This window comes from Calypte anna, chromosome 2, assembly GCF_003957555.1.
Source record: "Calypte anna isolate BGI_N300 chromosome 2, bCalAnn1_v1.p, whole genome shotgun sequence".
Taxonomy (NCBI): Eukaryota; Metazoa; Chordata; class Aves; order Apodiformes; family Trochilidae; genus Calypte; species Calypte anna.
The window spans coordinates 24951692-24975672 of NC_044245.1; the positions used below are offsets into that span (position 1 = coordinate 24951692).

Consider the following 23981-nt stretch of genomic DNA (forward strand, 5'->3'; position numbering starts at 1 on the left):
TTATTCTTGAAGCCCTCTTCAATAAAAATATGGTGGAGGAAGCTTAACCAATGTTCACTGTAGAGAAGAGTGTTGAGGAATGGATAATAGAGCTCTAAACTGTTACCCATATGAAGTCTAAATAAATACCCTATTCACAACAGGAAATGTTGAGAATATTTTCTATAATGTATGATTATGTACTGGTGCCTTGAAAAAAAGATTTTCCTTAAAAGTTTATAGAGACAAAAATGGAGTGGGATGAGATGAGAACTGTATTTTGAAGAACGCTGTGCAATAGAGATCACTTCAGTGTTCAGTTTGCTGTACGGATACATGATACTTTTTAAATAAAGGATTGCCTCACCCACTGGTGTTTTGCATGTTGTCTAAAAGTTCTTGAATAAGGAGTGGGAGTGCAGGGCTCAGGATATGAGGGTTATTTGCTGGTCAGCATTTAAGCTTTTGCTGTCTGAGAACATTTGGGAATTAGTTTCTGCTTATGACTGTGAGTATAATATTATTTACATAGTTGAGAAATTAAGCTTGTTCCATCTGCAATACATAATACATATAAAAGATATAACACATACAAACACAGTGAATTAAATATGATCTCATAAAACATCTTTGCATTTAATTGTTTTTTGAGAATTGGTACTGTTTAAGTCATTCTTTAATTTGTTTCAAAAGTCTTCATGAAAAAAATACAGCCACATAGGTTTTATGGTCAATGTTCCAACGCACCAGAGTAAGTAAAAGCAAAATAACAAAGTAGAAGAGTATGTAATTAAAATATAAAACCAGTTCTGAGAGTGCTGTATGCAGCTATTTAATGAAGGGATTATTTGGATAACTAAAGAACAGAAATAACATCTCTTCTAAAGTGCATAACATTAATATTAACTTATGCTTCTTAAATGTTTGAGAGAATTGTAGCGGGAGGAGCCTTTCTTGCTCCTGAGGCTCGACAAGCTGCTGGCCTCTCCATTGCCTCGCACGAGAGTGAGCTGAGGTGCCTTCTGTAGGTGTGTGTCCCACCTTTATTGGCCCCCTGGTAATAGGGGGCCTGCCCTAACCAGGCACAGGTGGACTCACACCCACTCTTTGGCAACTCGAGGCACCTGGTTTATCTTATTTCTCTACAGAGAATGGTTAAAAAAAAAAAAAAGAGAAAGAAAGAAAAGACAAGGAAGTGTTCCTTTGTCAGACTCTAAAGGTGGAAATCACATGGTTCTTTGTAAAAGAGTAACTTTTCCCCTTTATTTATTGACCTAGATAATGAACAGTCTCATAACCTTAATTACTCTTTGCATTAAAATACAGAAAATAATTTTGAATTGGAAATCGCTAATAATTTCAGGAATATGTTACTTGTTCTGGTCCCTTTGCATGTTTGGGTCAGGTAGGAGGACAGAGCAAAAAGGAGTTTTCAAGGTCTTTGTACCACTCCTGTTCGTATGTTCGTAGATCAACATTATTTCCTCCCCTGAGCATCTGTTGCCTGTTTGCAATTCGTATATTAGCAGCTGGGAAGTTAATGAGCCAGCAAAGCCTGATTGCACTTCAGAAGAGACATTCCCTAAAAAGAGGTACAGCAATGCCCTAGCTGGGAAATTTTGGGGTATTTTCATTTTACCAGGTGATGAAACCCTTGGAAGAGCCTCAGAATTTTCCAATTCAGCCTTTACCTGTGATTCCTGAATAGGAATTTTTTATGCTAGAGTAGTAGACATTTTTAGCCACCGGATATTGGCCTGATATTGATGGTGTGGAATTGAACTGGGGATGTCTCCCTGTTCTGTTTGGAAAGCAGCTCTGAGTGCCTTTGAACTTGCCATGCTGTTAATGGCTTTTCAGCACATTGCACTTGTTTCAGTGTGCTTGCATTAGTACAGTGGTACAAATGTGGTTTGGGTAGGGAAAGAAGTGGTAGTCTGAGTCTCTTCTTACACCCCCATCACTATATCAGCCATAGTTTCTATATTTTACTCAGATATTGAGAGCCCCAAGGGCTGTAAATAGGAGTGATTCAGCAATGTTCAGTCAAATATCTGATTCTCATTTAAATTTCATATGTAGAAAGAAGATGTGGGCCTGGGAGTGCCCTGGTGGAAAATCCATATGGGCTGATCGGGTTTTTTTTAAACCAGTTGCTTGATAGTATCTCAGCTCTCTGGTGTATTGATTCTTCTTTCATTTTGTTTCCTGAAAAGATCAAGTCTGGCTAATGAAAACTCTCCCTCATTTTGTTTCAGTGTTTTTTATACCTCTTCTCATGGTAAGCAGAATGAATTGAGAAGGAGCAAAAAGGCAACAAGTGGAGATTACAGATCCATGAATTCTTGCCTGTTTTATCCATGTCTCCTTGCCTGTGTCCATCCATCACCATACTGCTTAGGGCTCTGATGAGATCCTCTGGAGATCACTCTGGCCCCCTCCAGCTGAGCCTGGAGCTCTTCAATAACTACCAGTTTGTCAGCTGTCCCTCAGCAGAGGTGTGTTGTTTCCAGATACCTATACATTTTTTTAACAAATATGCAACACCTACAATTTGCTTTTAATTTAAATTTGGGTTTTGATTGTTTCTGTTAATTCTGTTGCCTCAAGTTCTAATGGTCTCTCCTTTCTGGGCACCTCACTTACACCCTGTAGTTTCAGGCTGCTTTCATTTATTTAGTAGAGGGATTTTGAGAAATGGGTGATGTGTTCAGTTGCACTGGCTTTTTTATGTTCAGGAGGGCCTGTATAACAAAATGTGGTATTAGGCTATTTGTGTGTATGTTTTTATGTAGTTTAAGCTGTACTTGAGTTTACCTTGGAACATAGCAGATGAGTATCTTCAGTCTCAGTGTGCCTTGGTGACTTCCAAAATCCCTTTTCTCTACTGCTTGTTTTTCTTCAGTTGTCTTTCTGTTGAAAGAGCTTTTAGACAGTCATAGTTTATACCAAAACTTCTTCAACAGGATGTCTGGCACTTGAAATTTTGTTTTTAACCAAGGCAAACTTGTATCAACTATATTCTTCTATTTATATTTATATAAATAAATAAAATTACAATATTAAATTCTTGCTAAGGCTTTCTGATATCATTTTACATTTTTAGGTACTCAGAATAATGACTTGGAAGGGGAAAGGAGAAAAGGAGATTTGAAAAAATCTGATTTTTTTTTTCTTTTTTTCTAAAAATAATTGTTTTGTCAAAAGAAAAGAATCTTTTAAAACATTGGTCTTTTAAAGACTCGAGATATGCCTTCATTTTACAGACCCAGAGATGTAATTCCTTTTTCTACTACACTGTTTGACCAGCAGCCACATTGAAGGCTTTAAAAAGTCATGCTGTTGCAAAGACATGCTGGCATATTTTTTCCTTCTTATGAAGATACACCAGCACGCCATCTACTTTTATTTCTGTTCACAGCAGCATTAGCAGGCAGACATGACTGAGAGAAAAGTTAGGTTATCTTGGAGGTTGTCTTGGGATGGACGTCCAGCAGCCCACCTGCCCGGATCTCTTTCTGTGCAGCACGGGGGTCATTGAGCACATCACATCCCTTGTGGATGCTGGCAAATGCTTCTCTCCAAAAGGGAAAGATATTTGATGTTAACAGCTGTCTCAAAACAGCATCTGAAGTATAGTGCCAGGGTGAGATTTCAGATCCATTTTTTCACCACAGTTCTGGAAGGAGGAAAGTCAGAGCCCCAGCAGCAGGACTGGTCTGTGTCTTCTGTCCCAGTGCAGCTCAGAGGTGAGCTTGATTACCTGGAAACCGTATGCTGGGGAGATAGCAGTTGTATCACACAGGGATCCTTAAAACCAAATGAAACAATAGGTTTTAATATTCTAATGTTAACTGTAAGTTTAATACCTCTCTATTTGGCTTTGTCCTTTCTGGCAGCTGTTGTACCCCTATATGAAGATGCTTCTACATACATACCAGTAAAATCCTGCTAAGAGTTGAAGAAAATATGTGATATTTTATGTTAAGTTTGCTGGCTTTTTTTAGTGTTTTGAAGATATCTATGCAACAATGAAAAAATACAGATGTTTTCATAAATTGCTGAATGTCTCATGAGAGAGAGAATTGCTTTTTGATGTAGAAAGTGCTGTCTTAATTTAGACAAGAAATCACATTTTGGGAAGAAAAATCTTTTTAATAAGGTCTTTTTAATTGATGGCTAAAGGAAACATTTATGTTAATGTAGAATTATATATAATTAATATTCAGACAATTACAGAGGCTTCTTTTTAAATACTACTCTACTGGCTTATTACTGTATAAGTTTTCTTATACATCAGCTGTCAGAGGATATCTACAGAAATGTTTTAAGAAGGATTAATTTGATTTTTCTGTAGGAAAGAAATATCAAAATCAGTTTTGTTACATCCATTATGCAAACACATCACAAATGAGGGGAAACTTCTGATCAGTTCAGTTTGATACAGAAGACAAGAAGGGATATGATAATTTTTCCATCTACATTTCTTTCATCGTGTAGAAAAATAAACTGGTATGTGAAACTTACATCCTAGAAATTGATGCTTTTCATTTCATTACAGTTGCAGGTGATTACAATATAATGTGCAGCTGCTTTAGCACTGAAACTGTTTTTCATAGGTCATGCAGCCAAAATGATGGTGAAAGAAAATGAAATCATGCCTACTTAGCTCTGCAGGTAGTCTCACTGATTGACCAGTTGGAAGCATGAACAAAATGGGTTTCTGCATTGCAGGTGTAATGGATTGCTTGTATGACACTGTGTACCTAACCTTGCTTTCTGAAGTACTTTTATACAATACAAAACTTTGACGGCTCTAATATTTGATCATATTTCAGGTTGACAGAGCTCCTCGCATATTAGCATTTTTTGACACTTATTTAAATAAATACAGTGGATTTGCTTGCCTTCTGTATAAAGTTACTCAGAATCATAGTTTTGATTTTGTTTCTTGGGTGTTAGGGAGGTGAAGTGTCCCCCCTGCACTGCCTGCACTGGGTGCCTGGGGAGGGTCTCCTGCCTGCAGGAGAGGTGGGTGCTGCCAGCTGAGAAGAGCTCCCTGGGGACCTTTGCTTTCCTCTCCCTGCTAGCAGCCTGCTTGCTCTTTCCCTCAGCAAGGGGTGCACTGAGTCCTTCCGCAGCCAAGTACAGGAGTGTCTTTGGGCTTTGTGTGTGCTTGAGCCGTGCCTTAGTTAAACCAAAGCTGTTCTGTACACCTTCTGTAACCAGTGAATTCCTTTCCATGGGTAACAGCCATTAGCACCTTCGCTGGATTTTAAATAACGGCTAATACAATTAATTTAATATTTAATTTGGAAATAATCTTTATGTATTACTTTCCTAAAGCTGCTTTCTTTTATTTGAGCTGTACAATTTTGACTTAGAATACAAATAACCATTGATAACCTTACATCTTTGCATCAAGATGTTTCTGTATCTTTCACTCATTTTGCCCTTAGATAATACTCAGTGTTTTTATCTGCCAGATTAACTTAGCTAGACATATATTTTTTTTCCTACTCCCTTTCTACTATGAGGATTTCTAAATCTCACTAAAAAAACCTCACTGATGTTCTTCTTTTGAAGTTGTGATTTTGGCTTTCAGATTACAAGCCTCATGCAGCAAAGTGAGCCACTACATCCCCTCTGGCCAAAACCAATTTCTGCAGCTACGATCTTCACTTTTCTCTGGTACTCAGCAGTCATGCAAGGTGTACCCTGCAGTTACTGTCAGTCTTCAGTCTTGCTGTTATCTGGTAACCCAGTTACTTATTTGATAGACATGCTGAATCTCTCTTCACTCAAATTTCTTGTGTGGCCAGGCAGAGTTTGGAAGGCCTTTGGAAGTAGGGTTTTTTGGGGGGGTTATTTTTGGTTTGTGTTTTTTTGTATTTTGTTTATTTAAAATATAATTTAAGGCCTTAATGAAGACAAACAAATGGGATTGACTCCACAGAGAATGCTGGTATTTCTCTCTCTGTTAATCAGTACTTGCAAGCTGCTATCTCTTTCACCATAACTTAGTGTGTATTTTATTTGACCTTGTCATTGGTAATAGATTAGAAAGTAGTGAAGAGAAAGGTTTCTTGTAAAATTATTGCTTCGTTTTACTGCCTGATATCATAGAGGGTTTTTTTCATAGCTATTACTTGAAAAGAGCTTTTTCTAGACTTTAGCATTGTTTCTAGCTCTTCAGGATCACACACAGTTGCTATCCTGAGTGCATTAGGGTCACCACATTAATTCTTCTTGAGGTGGCTGCATTACCAGATTTGGGCTCTTGGTTTTGTATGGTGGGATTGTCAAGATTTAAAGAACCTCATGAGGGGCTTCAGCCATAGAAGAGGGGACAGGTAGTCTGGCAGCCTGCATTAAGGCTTTCACACATTAAAGTCTTGCCATGGAGATTTAGGTAAAGGATTTATTTTGTTGTAACTGGTAGTGGTAAGCCCTTATGGAAGTAGGACAGCAGTTTGGGGGTTAAGAAGGATTCAATCATCTGGCATTGCGCACAGAGGGATTTTCAACCATGTGCTTATTATGTGGCTGCAGTCCCTTGCTGACTAATTTCTGGTTCCCTACATAGCTCCCTAGTTAATCAAGCAGTTTTTTGAAAGGCAAAGTGACCACCTTATGTTGTTCTTACTATTCAGTGGAAGCGTTTTTGGCATGATGTGTTTTGGAAGAAATCAATGCAAGGCATGAGACAAAGATTTGGTAGAACAAGGAAAAAGCTTGAGTATGAGGAAAGACTCTTGTATCTCTAAATTGTTGTGTTTGCATGTGATGGAGCCCATTTTGTGCATATATTTTTCAAGCAGCTGTCTTGGAAAAAGCTCAGAGAGAAGTCTGCTGGATTAATAAAATGCAGGTTCTTTCCTAAGGAAAGACAAGATGAATTTTCCATATATCTGCCTCTTGCTAGCTTGGAGTAATAAAGACTTAATAATTACAGTTTGTATTTTTAGTGTGCTTTTTTATTGAGTTACATTATGACATTATCAGAAATAAAATTAGTGTATATTCACCATCCAAAAACTTGAATTTCGGGCAGATTATGACAGTTGCCCTTTTGGCAAAACAGACAGGCTTTCAACCCAAAGGTAGATAAAATAAGATTGCTTTAATACTGCTTTTATGAAGCCTGCCCAATCAGATAAAATAATTTTTAAAACTTGGATTGAAGCAATGTCTCATGACTTTCAGGATACATAAGCAAAGCTATTCATGATATGTTCAAGTTGCTTTTAATTCGAAGTATTGTCAGACAGGTTTTGGCTGACGTAGGATTACCAGTTTTCTGCATCATTTTTTGTGACAGCCACCTACTGTTTATGTTCTCTGTGGTAACAAAACTATTTAGTCATTTCAATTAAAATGTAATTTGGAAAGGTAAAGTAAAACGATAAATGCCCTACACAGTCCAGTGTTACAGTTGCAATTTAAAACTTGACTTTAATACTTAAAACTCCAGTATTTTGGGGGCTACTTTCCTGTCTTTTTGTGGTGACTCCATGCTTTTTGTCATGCTTCTGGAGATTTTTTAATTCTAAAGAGACAAGATTTTCCTTTTTCTTTGAAAAAAAGTGGAGGGAATCAATTTTAGATTTGCAGAATCCTTTTGTCAGAACTGTGTGTTATTTGGTGCAGAAACAGGAGGGGTGCCTGCATGACCTGCATGAGGCTCTTCTGCCCAACTTTCTCACCTGAGTGTGGATGGACTCTTGTGTTCAAGCAACAAGTATGTGATCATGCAGCTGCTTTATAGCTTTGGCTAATCCTGTTGGCCTTGAGCAGTAAATATGTTTGGATAAATTTTCACTTTCTGGTATGCACTTTTAATGGCTTTACTCTTGAATAATCTGTGAAAACATTTTTTTCCTTCAAGATTAAAATGTTTGATAGCATCTTTTTAATCACTGTGGTTTCTAGTCTTACTTTACTGCAAGGACGTGAAAGCTAAATCTTGTGCTGACTTAGAGACATAACTATGTTTGTGGTTCTTCAGTTTACTAGTACCACAGAAAAGACCACTTATAAAAACAGTCATTTCAGGCTATGTTTTCCAAATATTTTAGTTGCAAGCAAAAGATGCTCTTTCCTTACCTTTGTTTTAGAATTTCAGAGTGTTTAATCATTAGTAGTAAGGTTAAAATGAAAGTTTTCAAGATTAAAGTTTTACCAGCTTAGCAGATTGGTTTGATGTGCAACCACATATTTGTTTACCCACACTACCTGTATCTAATGAACTCCCTTCATCCAAGACAATGGTTTTATTCTCAGTTGGTTATTCAGGAGTATAAAGCAGCCAGGAGTTAGGCCCTCCTTGTACCAACCCTCTGTTGTGAATCTCCCAGTGAGTGTTAACATTACTGCTTCTGATTTGCTTGAACCAGCACTACCTTTTTTTAGTAATACTGAAGGAGTTGCAAAGACTGCTTTGAATTGTTTTGTATTTTTTTCTTACGTGTGATCTACAGAAGCTTGATTAAGAATAGTAGTAATTCCCAAAAAAACCAATCTTGCAGTATTGATGGGAATTCTTGAAAACATAACTGTAAAATAATATTGTAGAAGTGCTTCTTAAAAAATTGGATGTGTGTTGTTTGGTTTTTTTCTTAGAGATTCTTAAAAATAGCTAAGGTTGTATGCAAAATGTATTTTAGCAGCATTTTGTAAGATTAGTTTTCAGTCTTCCTCTGATAGTTTATTCACAGCCCTTGGTTTAAGCAAGAGTCACAGCCTTGCTGATTTCTTCAAACAAAGAATAGTAGTTGACTTAATATTTGAATGTCAGGATTTTGAGAGATTTTTGGGGTATGTTCTCTTTCTCATTTATATTAGACAGAGGTAGCTATTAAAGCGATGCTAAGATTACTGAGAGGCTTACTGTGTTGGGTTTATAGTCTGTCATACACAGATTATACCCATTTTAATTTGTTATCTGGAGCATGGCCAGCTTCCACTGAATGGTGTCTGTTTTACTTCTAAAAGAAATGTGCAGCTGTTTGTAACCAGAATACAGTTACTGTGAGTGACAGGGATACCAGCTGTGTGGGCTGCACTTCAGCTGGGGCAGAAACTGACCAGCACTGGGGTAGATAGATGCTCCTGCTCTGTTCAGGACATGGACACAACATACAGAGAATGTATTCTGTAGCTTTTACAGGTGCCTGTATCTCCAGATGATAAACAACACTTTCTCCTTCCCTGCTTGGGCAAACCCAAACAGGAGCTAAGCCTCACATGTCAGTTTCTCTCACAAAGGTGGAATATTTGTGTTTTGCTTAGGTTATTTCTGTCTGAAGAAGGTCTAGAAGTTGTGTGTGGAAGACAGAGAGCTCATAGGACTCAAATCAGGTACAAAGACCAGGGAGTGTATTGGCCATACATCTGCTTCCACGGCCACCACCACTGCCAGGGACAGCACTGGACTCACATCTAACCCCACGCCTGTCTCCATGTCCAGTAAGGGACTCATATGGACATGGTACCTCACTTACCTCTCTGCCCACGTGTGGCCATACATGCTGGGGATATTAAGGACAGGCACAGGAAGATGCTTTGTCAATCCAGAATAGTAAAGCAGGATAATCCTGGGGGGAAAAAAAAACCAAACAAAAACCCTTAAACAAACCACGAAACTTCTTCAAGAAAAATAAAAAACCAGACCCCAAATGGACGTGTACAAGTACATCCTCCTCATTTCCCACAGCAGCCAGGCTGAAACCGATTTCTTTCAGAAGAGAGAGCAGGAAAGCTGTATGTATTTTCCCACTCTAGATTGATTTCACTCCAGTAGCTCACTAAGTTGTATTCCTGCATGTTGAGTGACAGGAGCCCAACGGGATTCAGGGCTGTGCTGTACCATCAAGTGTCACTGGAGAAGTTTAATGTTCACTCTTCAATGTAAGGAGATGGTATTGATGGGGCCAGCAAAAGTCCTCTGCTTTGATTTTTTTTGAGCACAGTAGCATTAGCCCTTCAAGCAGCTTCTCTGAGCCTTACCTCAGTGTCTTTGGCAACTTGTGCCACAGACACAGGTAGGCTGGTGAAGGAAAGGGGGAATCATACTGAAAGCTGGGGAGCTCTGCATAGAGCTACACAGACCCCTTTTTAGCCTGGACAGCAGTGGGTGCTACACAAAGAGTAAAATTTTGTAAACAACTTAATGCAAGCAAAAGTTATTGTAGTTTCGATACTGATTTACTTTTACCATTCTCTGAGAGATAAAGTGCAAAACTGTCATGATATAGACTCCATCTCTTCCTCTTGGAGCTTTACTGTTGATCTCAAGGGAGTAATATCAGACTTTGTGCCTGATGTCACCGCAAACGTTGAAGTTGAAAAATGTCCAAAAGTAGTGTTGACTTGAGTTACTTTAAATGTATTTATCTTGAATCCCCACTTTGTGGCATTATTGCTGTAGTCTCATCCCGAGCTAGCATTATTCATTAATACCAGCTTATCCCCATGATCCTTCTTTCTCTTTGTCTGTCTGTTTGGATATACCGTGCACACACTTTTGCAGCCTCCTGTTTCTTGCTCTGTTAATACAGTATTTCCAATTGCACACAGGGCTGGTGCATTTGAAGCAGTTATGCAGTCAGACCAGGGAACCCCTATCCCTGGTTTGTGTTAGAGTCTCTGTTACCTTGTGTTCCATATTAAAAGGCATTAGGGAAAGTGAATTCCTCTGGAAATACAGACTGTCTGATTTTTGAAGCATTGGTATGATTAATTGTGGCGTAACACGCTAGGCATGAATGTGTAATGGATAAACATTCTTTTGCTTACTCTGGGCAGTTTTACATCTTACTAACATGCCATTCATTGTGCTAAACAATGCAAATGTGAAACTCTCATTAGAAAAAATGCAGTTGGCCAAAATGAATTCTGCCTGCAGGTGCAATTAAGGGATTGGTAAGTCTACAATATGAAGTAATTGAATAGTCATCTGGCACTGCAAACGCTGCATTGCACTTTCTGTTTTAAAGATGTTTACAAAACACAGCAAACCTTTTGCTGTATTACAGAAGCTTTTCCTTTAATCCTCTTAGCCTCTACTTGTTTGTCCATTTTTGTATACAAGCAGTGGCATTAACAGGCTGAACTGATGGGCTTTGGTGGGAGTGGGTACAACGTTCCTGCTATGTCTCTTTTATATCACTACATGGTGATGTTAATGGGAATATAGTAAAAGGCTACCAAAGGCTTCAGAGGCCTTAGAGTCACAAGCATTTTGGTGGATGTAGAAAAATACTGTTTGTGCTACAAATTGTATAAATACCCTCTGTAACATGTGGCACCTTACACTGGGGGATTATGTTTACCCTGTACAAAAGGCCAGTTGAAGGGCTGCCTGGTATACAGTGTCATGCTTAAGCTATGCTTCAACTCCTAAGCTGTGTACTTAAGTAATGAATAGTCTGTGTGCTGGTATTCTACAAAGAAAAATTTTGCAACATCTCTGAGTTTTTCTTAATTAGACTATTTCTTAACAGAATATAATGGAATTTTCCACAGTCATCTTGGACTGTGAAACTGTATTTAATAACTCCATCTCGATTAAAGAATTAAGAATTTTTCATTAAAAAAATCCAAGCACTTATTCAATTAAGTTTTTTATATGAACTTAGTTATTGTGAAAGGTGATGGTGGGGCAACTTTGGAAATTCAGAGAGGCTCCCATCACAGTCTAGTGTGGAAGTGCATTTGCTTATTGGTCCTTGGTCTGAGGCAAGGCTGTAAATTCTTCTGGTTTCTGGTGATGGAGATTCTTCTCCCTGCCTCACTTAGACTTTGCTGCATCTGTAGCAGTATTGGTAAGTCTGCCAATTAGTACCTAATGCAGAAGCTACTAGGAAAGAGACAAGGTATATGAAAACGTCATTAAAAAATAGAGTAGTTGCAACTTTTCACCTCAAAAAAGCAGAATGTTTTGTATTGATGATGTAATAGTGAGAAAATTGGCCATCAAGTCAGGCTGTTGCCACTAATCTCTTCTGCCTCTGCTCTCTTCTCTGTCTTCAATAAAGGTGTAAATAGCAATGGGTACTATTTATAGGGTGTTTATATATATAAAGTATTGCATTAATTTTTGTTGAGTTTATAAAGCGTCATTTGCAATACAACTAATGCTGGATGAATTATCTCTATAATTTTGGGGGCAAACCATCTAAATTGATGCCCATGATCACTTCTTTGTGCCCTTTTAAATCCTTTGGATTATTTTCTTAACAGTTATGAAATCTGCAAATGAATAAAAGGAATTGCCTGTGAAATTTTGGTTTTGTAGATTTCTTTTTAGTGAATATGCCAGTTATACAATTATCTCTACTAAGATTCTTTTTAAATAGAAATAAGAAGTGTTTTGTTCAGGTGGCATTTGTGCCATTTCTACTCTGTTTGGACATCGTGACTTGTGGGATGAAGAAGAGTGGGATTGCTGGGAGAAGGGATATATAACGTGTTGATTCATGGTGCCATTGCTACTGCTGTATGGCACTCTGTACTAATTGGTACCAGAAGCAGCATTTAGTCTTGCCTAGCTCACGTGTCACACTCTTGAAGGCAGAAATAAAATAGTACCCTCAGTTACGATGTAAATTGGCAGCAGTGCAAGGATCTGGATGAAATACTGAAGCAGATTCGCAAATAAAATGTCTAGGGACAGAAATTGCAACTTTGCTTCGTGCTCTCCTGTCAGTTTAAACTTGTTTAGACACCAAAGGTCCAGACTTGAGGTTGTACTGTATTATAATTAATTTGTCAAACCGAGCTCACTGCAAACATTTTCCTTTGCCTACTTATTTTCATGCTCAAAGATACAATGAGTTCTTGAGCATGCTAGTTTGTTACCTTGGCAATAGAAGGGCTTGCCAAAAGAGTGATAAAATAAATCTGCTGTCACACTGGAAACAAGTTTTTTTCTTAAATATTCTTGTTGATATTTTTATAATTTTTTTTCAAAGTGTGACTATTGATGTGCTCGTGTTGCAACTGCTCCTTCGTTCTGCTGGATAGAGGCACGCTCAAGGTTCAGGCAAATGTTTTTGCTTTGCCCTGAAACAGAACTGCAGTTCTAGTTAGCCAGAACCTTTCCAATTTAAAGGTCAGGACTGTACTGCTGTAGGCAGTAACGTGTTACATTGCTGTACCCAGATTTCTGATCTGTCTGGGGTCTGGGAAAGATGTCTGGCGGGAGAGACTGTCTGAGGAACCCTGAGCGTCATGGAATGCAGTAGAGTGGAGCTTCTCTCTTGGCTCTTTTCCCTGCAATTGTCAAGCTACAAGGTTGTTGGGGTTTTTTTCCTGATTTTTTTTCTACGTTGTGGATGACTGACCAAAAATAGACCGCAAAAGATTTAAACAACCGCAAAGTAAGTATTGGTCAGTCACTTCCAGTAATACAAAGCAGAGATTAAAGAAAGGCAAGGTCAGGACAAAGGAATGAATTACCTATGAAGTGTAATTCTAAAGTACACAAAACTTAAAAAGTCTTCTTGGGCTACATATAGGATCAGTAAGGCTCAGGGGAGTCACCTCACTAGTCATTTATTCATGTCATTATACTGTTGCTTCCAAACTGCTACATTATGAAAAAACAACCAACTGCCCAAGAAGTTTTTAGACCTAGGTGTGGAAAACACATCAGACATAATTCAGGGAAAATTAATTTAGCTGTACCATTAATGTAAGAGCAAAGAAGCACAGTTTTGAAGTTCCCATTTGTGATAATGGCTATGACAAAAAAATAGTGAGAAGGATGGAAAGAAAAAAACCTCACAGAATGGTAACCAGTTACTAGATGCAACAAAATAGCAGAAATGTTCAGATAAGACTATTAAGATATCTTTGTCAAATCCAGGTTTCAATGCACCATGCTGTCTTATTCACTTGCTAAGACAAACCCGAGACACAGCAACCTTAATAGATGTGAATTCTGTGCAAGCTGAGTTTCAAAAGCAGTAAATCATTTTAAGTCTGACCAGAGTGACCCTTTCAGGATAAGTTAAGTTGAGTTATTTAGATTGCCTTCCAGCAAAAGGTAAATATAATATTCAGATACTATACAAAGGGTCACACACTAAAAGCTTTGAAAATTAGTTTAGTAAAAACAGAGCAGAGAAATACTTTCAAAATTCTTCATATTAGCCAGTGAGCAAACTGTTTAGGGTTTTAGGGTTGCCATGGGAAAATAGCAGAAATATCTCCAGGATTTGTTAAGAGGCATATTTGCCCCTCAGCGACCTAGAGGCCGTAATTTATTGCCTGTGTAGAAAAGAATGAGAATGTTTCATGTATTCTTTGTTCCTTATGACACGATGTTCCTGAAGTTTCATGTGAGAAGGATTGCTGCTCCCAAGGGCAAGTGCCATCTACAAGCACTCACATCCATGGGAGACATTTCAGTCTCCACTTTTTGTTATTTCACTTGTCATATTTTTCCACTGTGTGCTACAGGTAGTTTGTGAACAAGGACACTAGATGTTGCACAATGAAGATTCCTCAGTGATTATGAGACCACCATTGCTTTTTGTATAGCTTCTTAAGTATATATATATACTTATATATACTTATATATACTTATACTTATATATACTTATATATATAACTATATATAGGTGATAATTTTTTTTCAAAAGAGCTTATCTTGTTCTCAAGACTCTTGAAAAGTATAAGGGATGGTAGTGCAGGACTATGGTCCTATGTAGCAGGCTTTGGACTCTCAGTACACCCTAAGTGGATGCAGAATGGGAAAGTTAATGTTCTTCCACTGCATAGTTTATTTTAGTCAAAGTTACAGCCTACAACAAATTCCCTTTCAACAGTAGTTTGCTTTCACTGAAAGCAATTGAATAACTTATTCTTGAACTGCAGGACACCTCCCTGGTTTTGAACTGCTGTTGGCAGGAGTGATGGGGAAGGCTACATCTTGGATGGCTTTGTTTTGTTACATCTTTATTGAAGTATTGTCCCAGGGCTTGTTGCTTTGCAGAGATCTCATGTTCCAAAGTCTCTGAAAAAAGAGCGTTGCTTGGCAATGAATTAGAGTGTAATTAGCAGCTGACTGGAGATTATCTGTGTTGGGGTAGCCTTAGACTGTGGAGTGAGGAGGCAGAGGCTTTGAAAAATAATACACTACATTAAAAAAGCACAGGTGAAGGCAGAGGGGATATGTGTTGCTCCCTGTAAAGGAGGCAGCTGGTGGAGTCAAAGAAGAGCTACTGGCTGGAGGAGTTTTCCAGAACTCATCTCTTTTTTGTAAGACTTGAACTGCTGTTTGTTTCTTTTTTCTTTTTTTTTTTTTTTTTTTTTTTTTTTTTTTTTTTTTCTTTTCAGGCTGGCTATTTACAGAAGGGAAAGAGTCCCTTCATAAAGAGTGAGGAAAACTAGCCCTAAGAAAAAATCGTCTTTTATCTCCTCATTGATCCTCCTTAAGGTAGCACAGACAATATAGGATGTTTTGAGATGAGAGAGTATTACTTACTATTATACAATTTTTTTACCTAGATAAAAGTTAGACTTGCCTTCAAGGAGAAAAATTTTAGATGACACTAATATGAAAACCTAGTATTTTCAGGAGATCCTAATCTTGTTTGTCATGTAACATTCATCTTTAATGACACGATATAAGCCAAATAATGATCAGGAGGTTTTTTTATGTTCTCAGAAATTACTCTGTAAGAGCAGATCTGTATTAGTTTTGGTTTTTTGCTATGAGGGCTTATTCTTACTTGCTAATGACTTTTACTTCTCAATTAAGAGTAACAGCATGAAGCTTTCACATGGGACACACACCTCCTTTCCAGCAAGCAGTGATTTTGTATTTTTCTGCTATGTGGACAAGTAGCAATGTAAATTGCAACAAAACTAGTACATTAGCAATAAAACAAGTACAAACTGAATAAATAATAAATGTTAGGGTAATTGCCTTTGCTTTTTCTAGGAAATTGCTTCATGAAAACAGGCATTTTGAAGAAATCACACCTGAAACTAAGCCAACTATTAGGAAGCCAGGGTAAAAATCACTTCTGTACACATAAAATATGAGACGACAGGAAAGAGAAATCTGAATATTTGACCTCCTGCTTAATTTAAGGTGCCAGAAGGCCACATTTTTATACCAATATGTCAGTGTTAAGCTACACAGAGTTTGAAGGGCTCAGGCAAGGGATTCATAGTGGCAGAGCAGTTTAGTGCATTGCTATAAGCTGGTGCAGCATTCTTGGAAGGACTCGAGCATTTTAGCTGGGTTGCTTTCAGTGCCCGCAGCCTCTCTGAGCTGAAGCATTCAGACCTGATTTAACACTGATGAATGCAGTGGAAAAGTCAAGGAGAGCAAGCAGGTGTGTCCTTTCATTGTTGCTACCAGGAGATGACCCATCAGTACAACCAAAGCAGTTTTAGTTTCATGCTCTATTGCAGGGTCTGAAACTGAACTGCAGTTTCAGTGAAATGAGCTTAAAATTGAAATCTGGTTGTTTAGCTGATTATACTGAGAAGCAAAACTTACTTGTGTCACAGGCCTAGTGGATGTATTGTGATTAGTCCACACATTTTAATGCATATTTTCCACCAGGCAGGTGACTGTGGCATGGTTTGGTGTTAACATCAGTCGGGCGCTTCTTCCCATAGACAGGCCAGATGCAGGACAAGCTGAGATGTGTTGGTGCTGCTGCAGTCAGAGGCATTGTGGGTTTTTACTAGACATGACATTTATGACTGTTCCAAGAGACAGAAGACTGATAGTGTGTGCTAGTTACCTAAAACAAGAGAATCCAAAAGTAATACTTGCATCTTCTATCAACAAATGGAACAGTTTGGTTGTGCATGGCAGCAGTTGCTCCTGGCTCTGTTGTGTATCAGAAAGGGTCTCTCTGGGATGGATAAATCTAGAGCCCAGGTACTTGTAGTATTTCAGAAACTAAAATCTGCTTCACAGTTCTTTTTGCCAGAGTTTCAGGCCACTTAAAACAGATCTTTCTCCTACAGAGCTTTCTGAGGGAAACCCCAGCCTTCATCTTGGTGTTAGATGATCAGTTTCATTCAATATTGCAACTGTCTCAATTCCCATCTGTATGTCATCCCTGCAATTGCTTCTTGGGAAGATTTGTCTCCGTGGTGCTTCTGCTACTGAAGCATTAGTGACAGCTGATGCCCACGCAGACTTTAGGGGAGTGCAAAGCCAGGAAAGCTGGAGGAAGGCTGTGGTGGCTTCTCCTCACTGACTCACTCTCTTTGAGTGTGACAGTGACCACGGAGCAGGGCAAAGACACTTTAAAAGAGAAATCACCGATTTTCAGATTTTTTTAGAGCTTCCTCTCTTCCCTAAAGCTATACTGTAGGGAGACTTTCAAGCAGTAGATGATGAGTGGTCAAACTGATTTTGTATTTCTTTTTCTGTCAGTCTGCTTCTTGAGCAGAGCTAGAGAGATTATCCTCTCAGGGTATCTCTGCAGGGTGCAGTGCAGTAGTAATAATCACAACTGCGTGTGCTTCAAGTGCAACATTGTAGGTCAGTGTCATGTCCCTAAACATGTCTAATTCTCCTGAGAATTTTTCATAGTGAAGGAAGCCCAGCAATCCATTTTACTATATTCAAAACAAGAGTTGTAAAGCCTTGTTTTACAAGTTAAAAACCTTGGTTTTACCTGTAACAAGATTGTAAAACCTGCTCTGAGTAAATTGACGGCTGACCTGCAAACGTGTCTGTTCCTCCTTACAGAGGAGGAGGGTGTGTGCCAACCTAGGCTTAAAGTCCTGAGAAATTCCTGACGTTGTCATCCACAATTTGCACAATTTGTAATGTTTTCTCTGAATGCCCTATGTCCAAATGACTTAGCCACTATATTTCCTTCTTTGGATTCTGCTTTGGATAGTGCTCTGTCACTGCTCTCTCAAAGAGAAGCAAATAGTCATGTGTCTGGATGTGTTTTTCCTGGGGCTGTGTCATGACCCATGAGGTGGGTGCAGCACTGTCACATCTCACAAGGTGAGAGCAGCTCCCCAGATGTGGGGGGCCAAACCAAATGCCTCATCCCACAGAGTGGGTACAGTGTTATGTCTCATAGAGTGGGCATGGGTAGAGTTCCCCAGAGTGTTGATTGACCCAGGGAGATTCAGACTGAACCCCCTTGCTTTCTGAACTCCTTCAGAGAGGAGCCTGGATGCTGCTGGACCCAATCCTCCTCTATTAATTAGTATCTCTTAACAAAGTATTTGGCAAGATTAAGTTTGGGAATTCTCTGTACGGTACTCTAGGAGTAAGATTATTACCCAGAAAGTTTGTATAATAGCGCAACTTTACTTAAAGGTAAGATTATAAAGCATGTTAGATTAAATTAGAAATGATGATACTTTCAAAGCAATGGATTACAATTTAGCAAAATTTAAGGTAATTGTCAAAACAACAGTATACAACTAAGAAAACTTAGCAAAAGGATGGGTTGTAAAACTTAACAGTTAGAAAATGTGTTACCCTCATGTGCCAAGACAGTGTCCTGCCATCAGAGTGGCAGATGTCAGGGTGGCCACTAAACAGAGCTCCCATTGCAGGGACAGTGTTCAGCTTGCCAGGATGGCCCCTGAAGGAGGGGCTGCTCCTGTGAGAATAGGGCCCTGTCAGTCAGGGTGGTTCCCCAAATGAGGGTCTCTCCTTGAGAGAAGAGTCCAGGTGGCTTATCCAGTGATGCCTCCACTGGAGTGCAATGTCCATTTTGTCAGGGCAGCTGTTCTGAGACAAATATTCTTTTCAGGATAGCTCAGAAGACTTTATTGTAGTGGGTTCTTGGCCAGTGTGAGGGCAAAACTGAATCTCTCAAAACACAGGGAACAGGAGAACTCCTGTAAGTCTGCAGTGCCACCCAAGATCTAGAAAGCACAACAGCTACAGACCTGGTGAAGTAGGTCTACTTAAATCAAGTTGAACATACTTTGAGGAAAAAGTTTGGACTTAATTTTATTTTAAGCAAGATAAAATCTTGAGTGACACTTCTCATAGCTGTACTGAGGAAGCAGTTTGTTACTATGGTGTCCAAACTGCTTCACAAAGAAAATTTCCAAGCACAAATTTTATTTTCTTTCTTCATCTTAACCCCCAGATATTAATTTAATAGAATCAGTCAGCCATTAAATGTGATCGTGCAAAATGAAGAAAATGAAGTATAAGAATATCCTCCTTCTTCCCCTAGTCAAAATGTATGTTGGAGGGAAAATCATGACCAATGTACAAAAGACAGTGGGCTAATGCCAGGTAGGAAGCATCCATTATTTTACTTTGATACCATCAGTGATCCTACAAGCTGAGATTGAATGCTCAGGTAAGATACTACAGAAGAATAGACTAATACCTATGATAACTCAGATTGGACAGGAAAAAAAAAAAACGTCTTCACCTAAAGAGTGGTGAAGCATTGGAATAAGCAGCCCAGGGGGGTTGTGGAGTCACTGTCCCTGTGGGTGTCTAAAAAAAGGGGTAGATGTTCCTCCTTTGGGAGATGGCTTAGTGGTTACAGTGGTGTAGGGCTGATGGTTGGACTTGATGATCTTGAAGATCTTCTCTAACCTTGATGATTCTGTGGTTCTATTATACTATGATTCTGTGATATATAGAGAGATACCATAACTGTGCTCACCACCAATAGTTCCATTCTCATATGCAAATCTAAATATTTCCCAAAAAGTGAGCAAGATCCAAGAAGCCATCAGTTCTGTCTAATCCAGTTCAAGAAGGATCATCCCAAAGAAGTCAGTATGATCTGTAAGCATATCCAGTCCCTTTGCAACAAATCTGAAACTGCTGCCACAATATACTAATACCACTCATTAAACAAAAGGAAAACAATGGGACCAGTTAACGTGATGAAAAGGAATCAAGAGATAAATATCCTCATTTTGTGACATAATTTTTCCTCACGCTCATCTATCTGTCTTCATCAAGCAATATTTATCTTCCTCTCTTCACATCCTTCCACAGCTAGTGATTTGTGTCTCCATTTGCCTTGATTACATCCATCTCTGTTCCACGGTAGAAACACAGGTTTCTCATCATGTTGATAAATGAGACAATCCAAGCTAAATTCACAGATGTTGTTTTTAACCTGTACTTTCTTGCATGGCTGCTGCATTTCAGACCTAAATGTTGGTGGTCAAACCCTAGCTCAGTAATGTTTTAGTTGGGTGTATCTCTACTGATTGATCTTTACTTTGGCTAGTATCAGCATGAATGAGCTTAGGTTTGGCTTTGGAACCCTTAGTGGGCACAATCACTTTGACAGCAAACCAGAGGGAAGGGGAGCTGCCCGGGGAGGTTACCCACCAGCAAGGCCACGTTGGTGCTGCTGTGTGGGCTCTTCTGACTGGTTTGATCTATTCTTCTGTCAGGGTAGAGATGGTTGCTGTCAGCTGTATGTCTCAATCAAAAGATAAATGGGATGGCCTTCTGTTCTGTACCTTCTTTTTCACTATATGAAAGTGTCATTACATCTGCAGGTTGTATTCTAGCTTGATACAGCCTACGTGGAAAATTATTTTCATGGTTCTTAGTATCTTGTGTGTTTTCAGAAGAAGCAGGCAGGGCTCTGTAACATGGAAGTGGCTTTAGCATATGTAAAAGAGGTCTGTGAAAAACATGGATTAACAGAATACTTTTCAGAACTCCTCTGGCAGGCTGTTAAGCAAGTATGGACACGCTCCATTTTGTTTTAGCATTTTAACTGGGAGTTCCACCCAATGGGGTTAACAGCAGCAGCAGAAATTAATTCGCTGTTCAAGGCCTTCAAAATACTTCATGCAAATTCAGTTATGGCATCCAAGAACAGAAGCTTAAGGAAGGAACTGAAGGTGATTCCTTACATTTTGAAGGAGCTATCTGTTGCTGTTGTTGTTTCTTCATTTTTGTCTTGCATGGCCAGAACTTGCACGTAGATATTGCAGATTATTTTAGAACAAGTAAATTGCTACATTTCTTTATGTTTATTTTTGCATCAGAGTCTTTTCTTCAATCTTTCACATACCGAAGCAGCATAAAAAGTTCAGCAGCACTGAACAGCATTTGGTATGTGATCGATTTTAATTAGCTTTTGGACATACTTATGAAGGCTTCTTAAGAACCCGATTTAGATAAAACAGCCCTTTCCTTGCCTCAGTAGCACTTAAAATCAGCATGAGATAGGGTTGTGGATTTTCATGAAATGTTTTATCATCTGAGTCTTCTTGGAAGAGGCAATTTATTTTTTCATGTTTATGTAAAGTACAGGGGTTAGATTCCCAAAGCGACTAACATCTTTTCTTGTTACTTATATTATGCTGGGATGGGGCTTTTTTGTAGTATTTTACTATGTCATGGTTACCACAAATATGCTTCCAATAGTATAATTCAGTATTTTTGTATTGCAACTTTAATATCTTCACTATTTAGAAGAAATTAATCTGGACTAACAGCTTTTTGGGTAGTTGAAAATGAGCCTTGCTCCTGGGACAGACTTCAAGCCAGGCTGTGGGAGAGCAGCCTTCTGAATATACCTGCAGCGTAGGTGTGGTGGTGTGTGTTGTAAGAGAAACAGTGTTATAGAAACATGTGGATACATAGCTCTATCTCCTGTAGTGTGCCTGTAAAAGAGGAAGAGGAGATATGGGAAATTGCTTTCTTTTCTTTGAAGTAATGAACATGATACACGTGTGGGACTGACATTTGGTAAAATTATTAGAATTAATAATGCATGCTCTTTTGTTACTGTCAAATGTGGACTATTAAGTGAGTTAGTTATGGCAAACTGACCTTTAAAATATATTCTTGATTTTTTGAAGTTGCTGAAGGTCTGTATAATCTCTGATGGAAGGCCATGTTTATGTTGGAAATCTGATAGAAATTAACGTAAATAATACAATTAGGTTAATGTAGTCAATGTTAAATTACGGCTTTAAAGCTGAAATAAACCTGAAAAGCTGGTTAGTTTAAAAATACCTATATATATGTATATTACTCTTCTAGAAAGTTCATACATAACATGGAGCATTATTTCTTATGGTATCCATGGGCAGTGTAAATGTAGAGTAGTAATCTTTAGATTTAGCTTTGGTTAGATTAATGTAAACTGGAATTTCATGTGTAGGAAGGACTGGAAGGCTGACAGGAGGAAATCAGAGACTGTGTGCAGATCATGATTTCAATACATTTTTTTTTCATGTATGTGAATCTTTACTTATAGTTCATAATGAGTAGTATTGAGTATTTTGACATGTATAGGCCAATGTAGTCATTCAGGATCACCTTCTGCATTTATAATAGCAAAAACTGCAACTCAGTCATTTTTGCTGAATTGACTTTTTCAACCATATTGTAGCTTACTTTAATGAGGAAACATAAATTTAACAACCTGAAGTTTAAATGAACAGGATAAATGTCTTTGGAAAGCCTTTAAACTCTGCAACATGACAGGACAAAAGCAGCAGCTAATTTAATAAGTCGGAAGTCTTTTTGGAGTAGGTAGCTGAGTGATTTTTGGTTTGTTTCCACAGGTTTTCAACACATATTCCAATGAAGACTATGACAGGAGAAATGATGAAGTTGACCCAGTGGCTGCATCAGCTGAATATGAACTTGAGAAGCGTGTGGAAAAGCTGGAGCTCTTCCCAGTTGAACTAGAAAAAGGTATGGAGCCATTTCCAGTTCCTGTGACACTGATTTGCAAGTCTGAGGAAGTCCATACATGCCTGCAGAAACTATCTTGAATTTCCATTAATCTGCCGTCATAACCTTTGCTTTTTGTGTTTCAATAACTCTTTGATAAAGAATTAAGGAAGCAGTTCAGAGACATGCAGTTTTTTGTTTCCCTAAGATAATTGGTTTGTGTTTCTTCATTAACACATTATTTTACACAGTGCTTGATGATTTTTTTCACTCTCCAGTAAAAATCTGGATTTTTGTTCTGAACTCCTCATAAGGATGAAGGTGATATCTCATAAGAGGGAAAGTGATACTTTTTGTGTGTAATTAAATTGGTAGAATAATACAGTTTTTTAAAGGAAGAAAAAGGATATAAATGTAACTAACATAGAGAAGCAAGAGGAATCAAAGCATAATATTTATCTACTAAATACCTATATAAATCAAATGTAAGAAGTTTCTGCTTTCATTTTCCTTTATCACAGATGAAGATGGACTTGGCATAAGCATTATTGGAATGGGAGTTGGAGCAGATGCAGGCCTTGAAAAACTGGGAATATTTGTCAAAACAGTAACAGAAGGTGGAGCAGCAGAAAGAGATGGCAGGTAAACTAGTATTGGGACTCAGTATTGGGAAATTTTCCCAGCAATAGTTACTATGAATTATGATTTTCATAGGAAAGAGTTGTTTGCTTAGTGCATGTCACAATAACTCCAAGCTGTGAAATTGGGTGACTTCATTGGTAAGGTCCAAATACCTGATACAGTTATGGGAAGGCAGCATTTTGGTGCACTGAGTTTAAACTGTTTAAGGAGAAGAGATTTGCCAAAGGTATGTGTTCATGACTACCTGAAAACCCAGGTGCTTTAGTGTGAGTAAAGCTGGAAATTCCATATTGTGTATCCCTTTTGAAGGTAGTTTAGATTTTAAAGGTGTTGAGCTTCTACCTGTTCTTTTGACTTCAAATGAAATTTTAAAAAGCAGTACTTTTGTTTAAACAGGCAGTTGTTTGTTTTGGTAGTCTTATATGTTGCTTGTATAAAACCTAGTTGCTTCTAGAATTGCTTAATTGGCATGTGGAGGTTAAAGAACTAATTTTGAACATAAAATCTGTCCCCTATCATATGGGATAGAGTCATCTTTCTGTCATGCAATACCTGCCACAATTGAAACAATTTTAATGTTTCTCATTAAAAGTTAGAAAAATGCTTTTCTATGTAATCATTTAATAATAAAATGTATTATTAAACATCTTCCAACTCACAGGTTTTTTGTTCCAGTGCATACACTTTGTAAATTTGCATGCAAATAAAATATTACTTATCTGAC

The 23981-nt window shown here is 38.3% G+C and overlaps 1 protein-coding gene across 1 annotated transcript in view; it reads left to right on the forward strand.

Moving 5' to 3' along the window:
- Positions 1 to 23981, forward strand: part of PPP1R9A (protein phosphatase 1 regulatory subunit 9A) — a 134874-nt gene that overhangs the window by 51984 nt on the left and 58909 nt on the right. Inside the window, exons 3-4 of the mRNA XM_030444153.1 lie at positions 22504 to 22636; positions 23137 to 23257. Coding sequence (XP_030300013.1) covers positions 22504 to 22636; positions 23137 to 23257 — 254 coding nt within the window. The remainder of the gene's footprint in view (positions 1 to 22503; positions 22637 to 23136; positions 23258 to 23981) is intronic.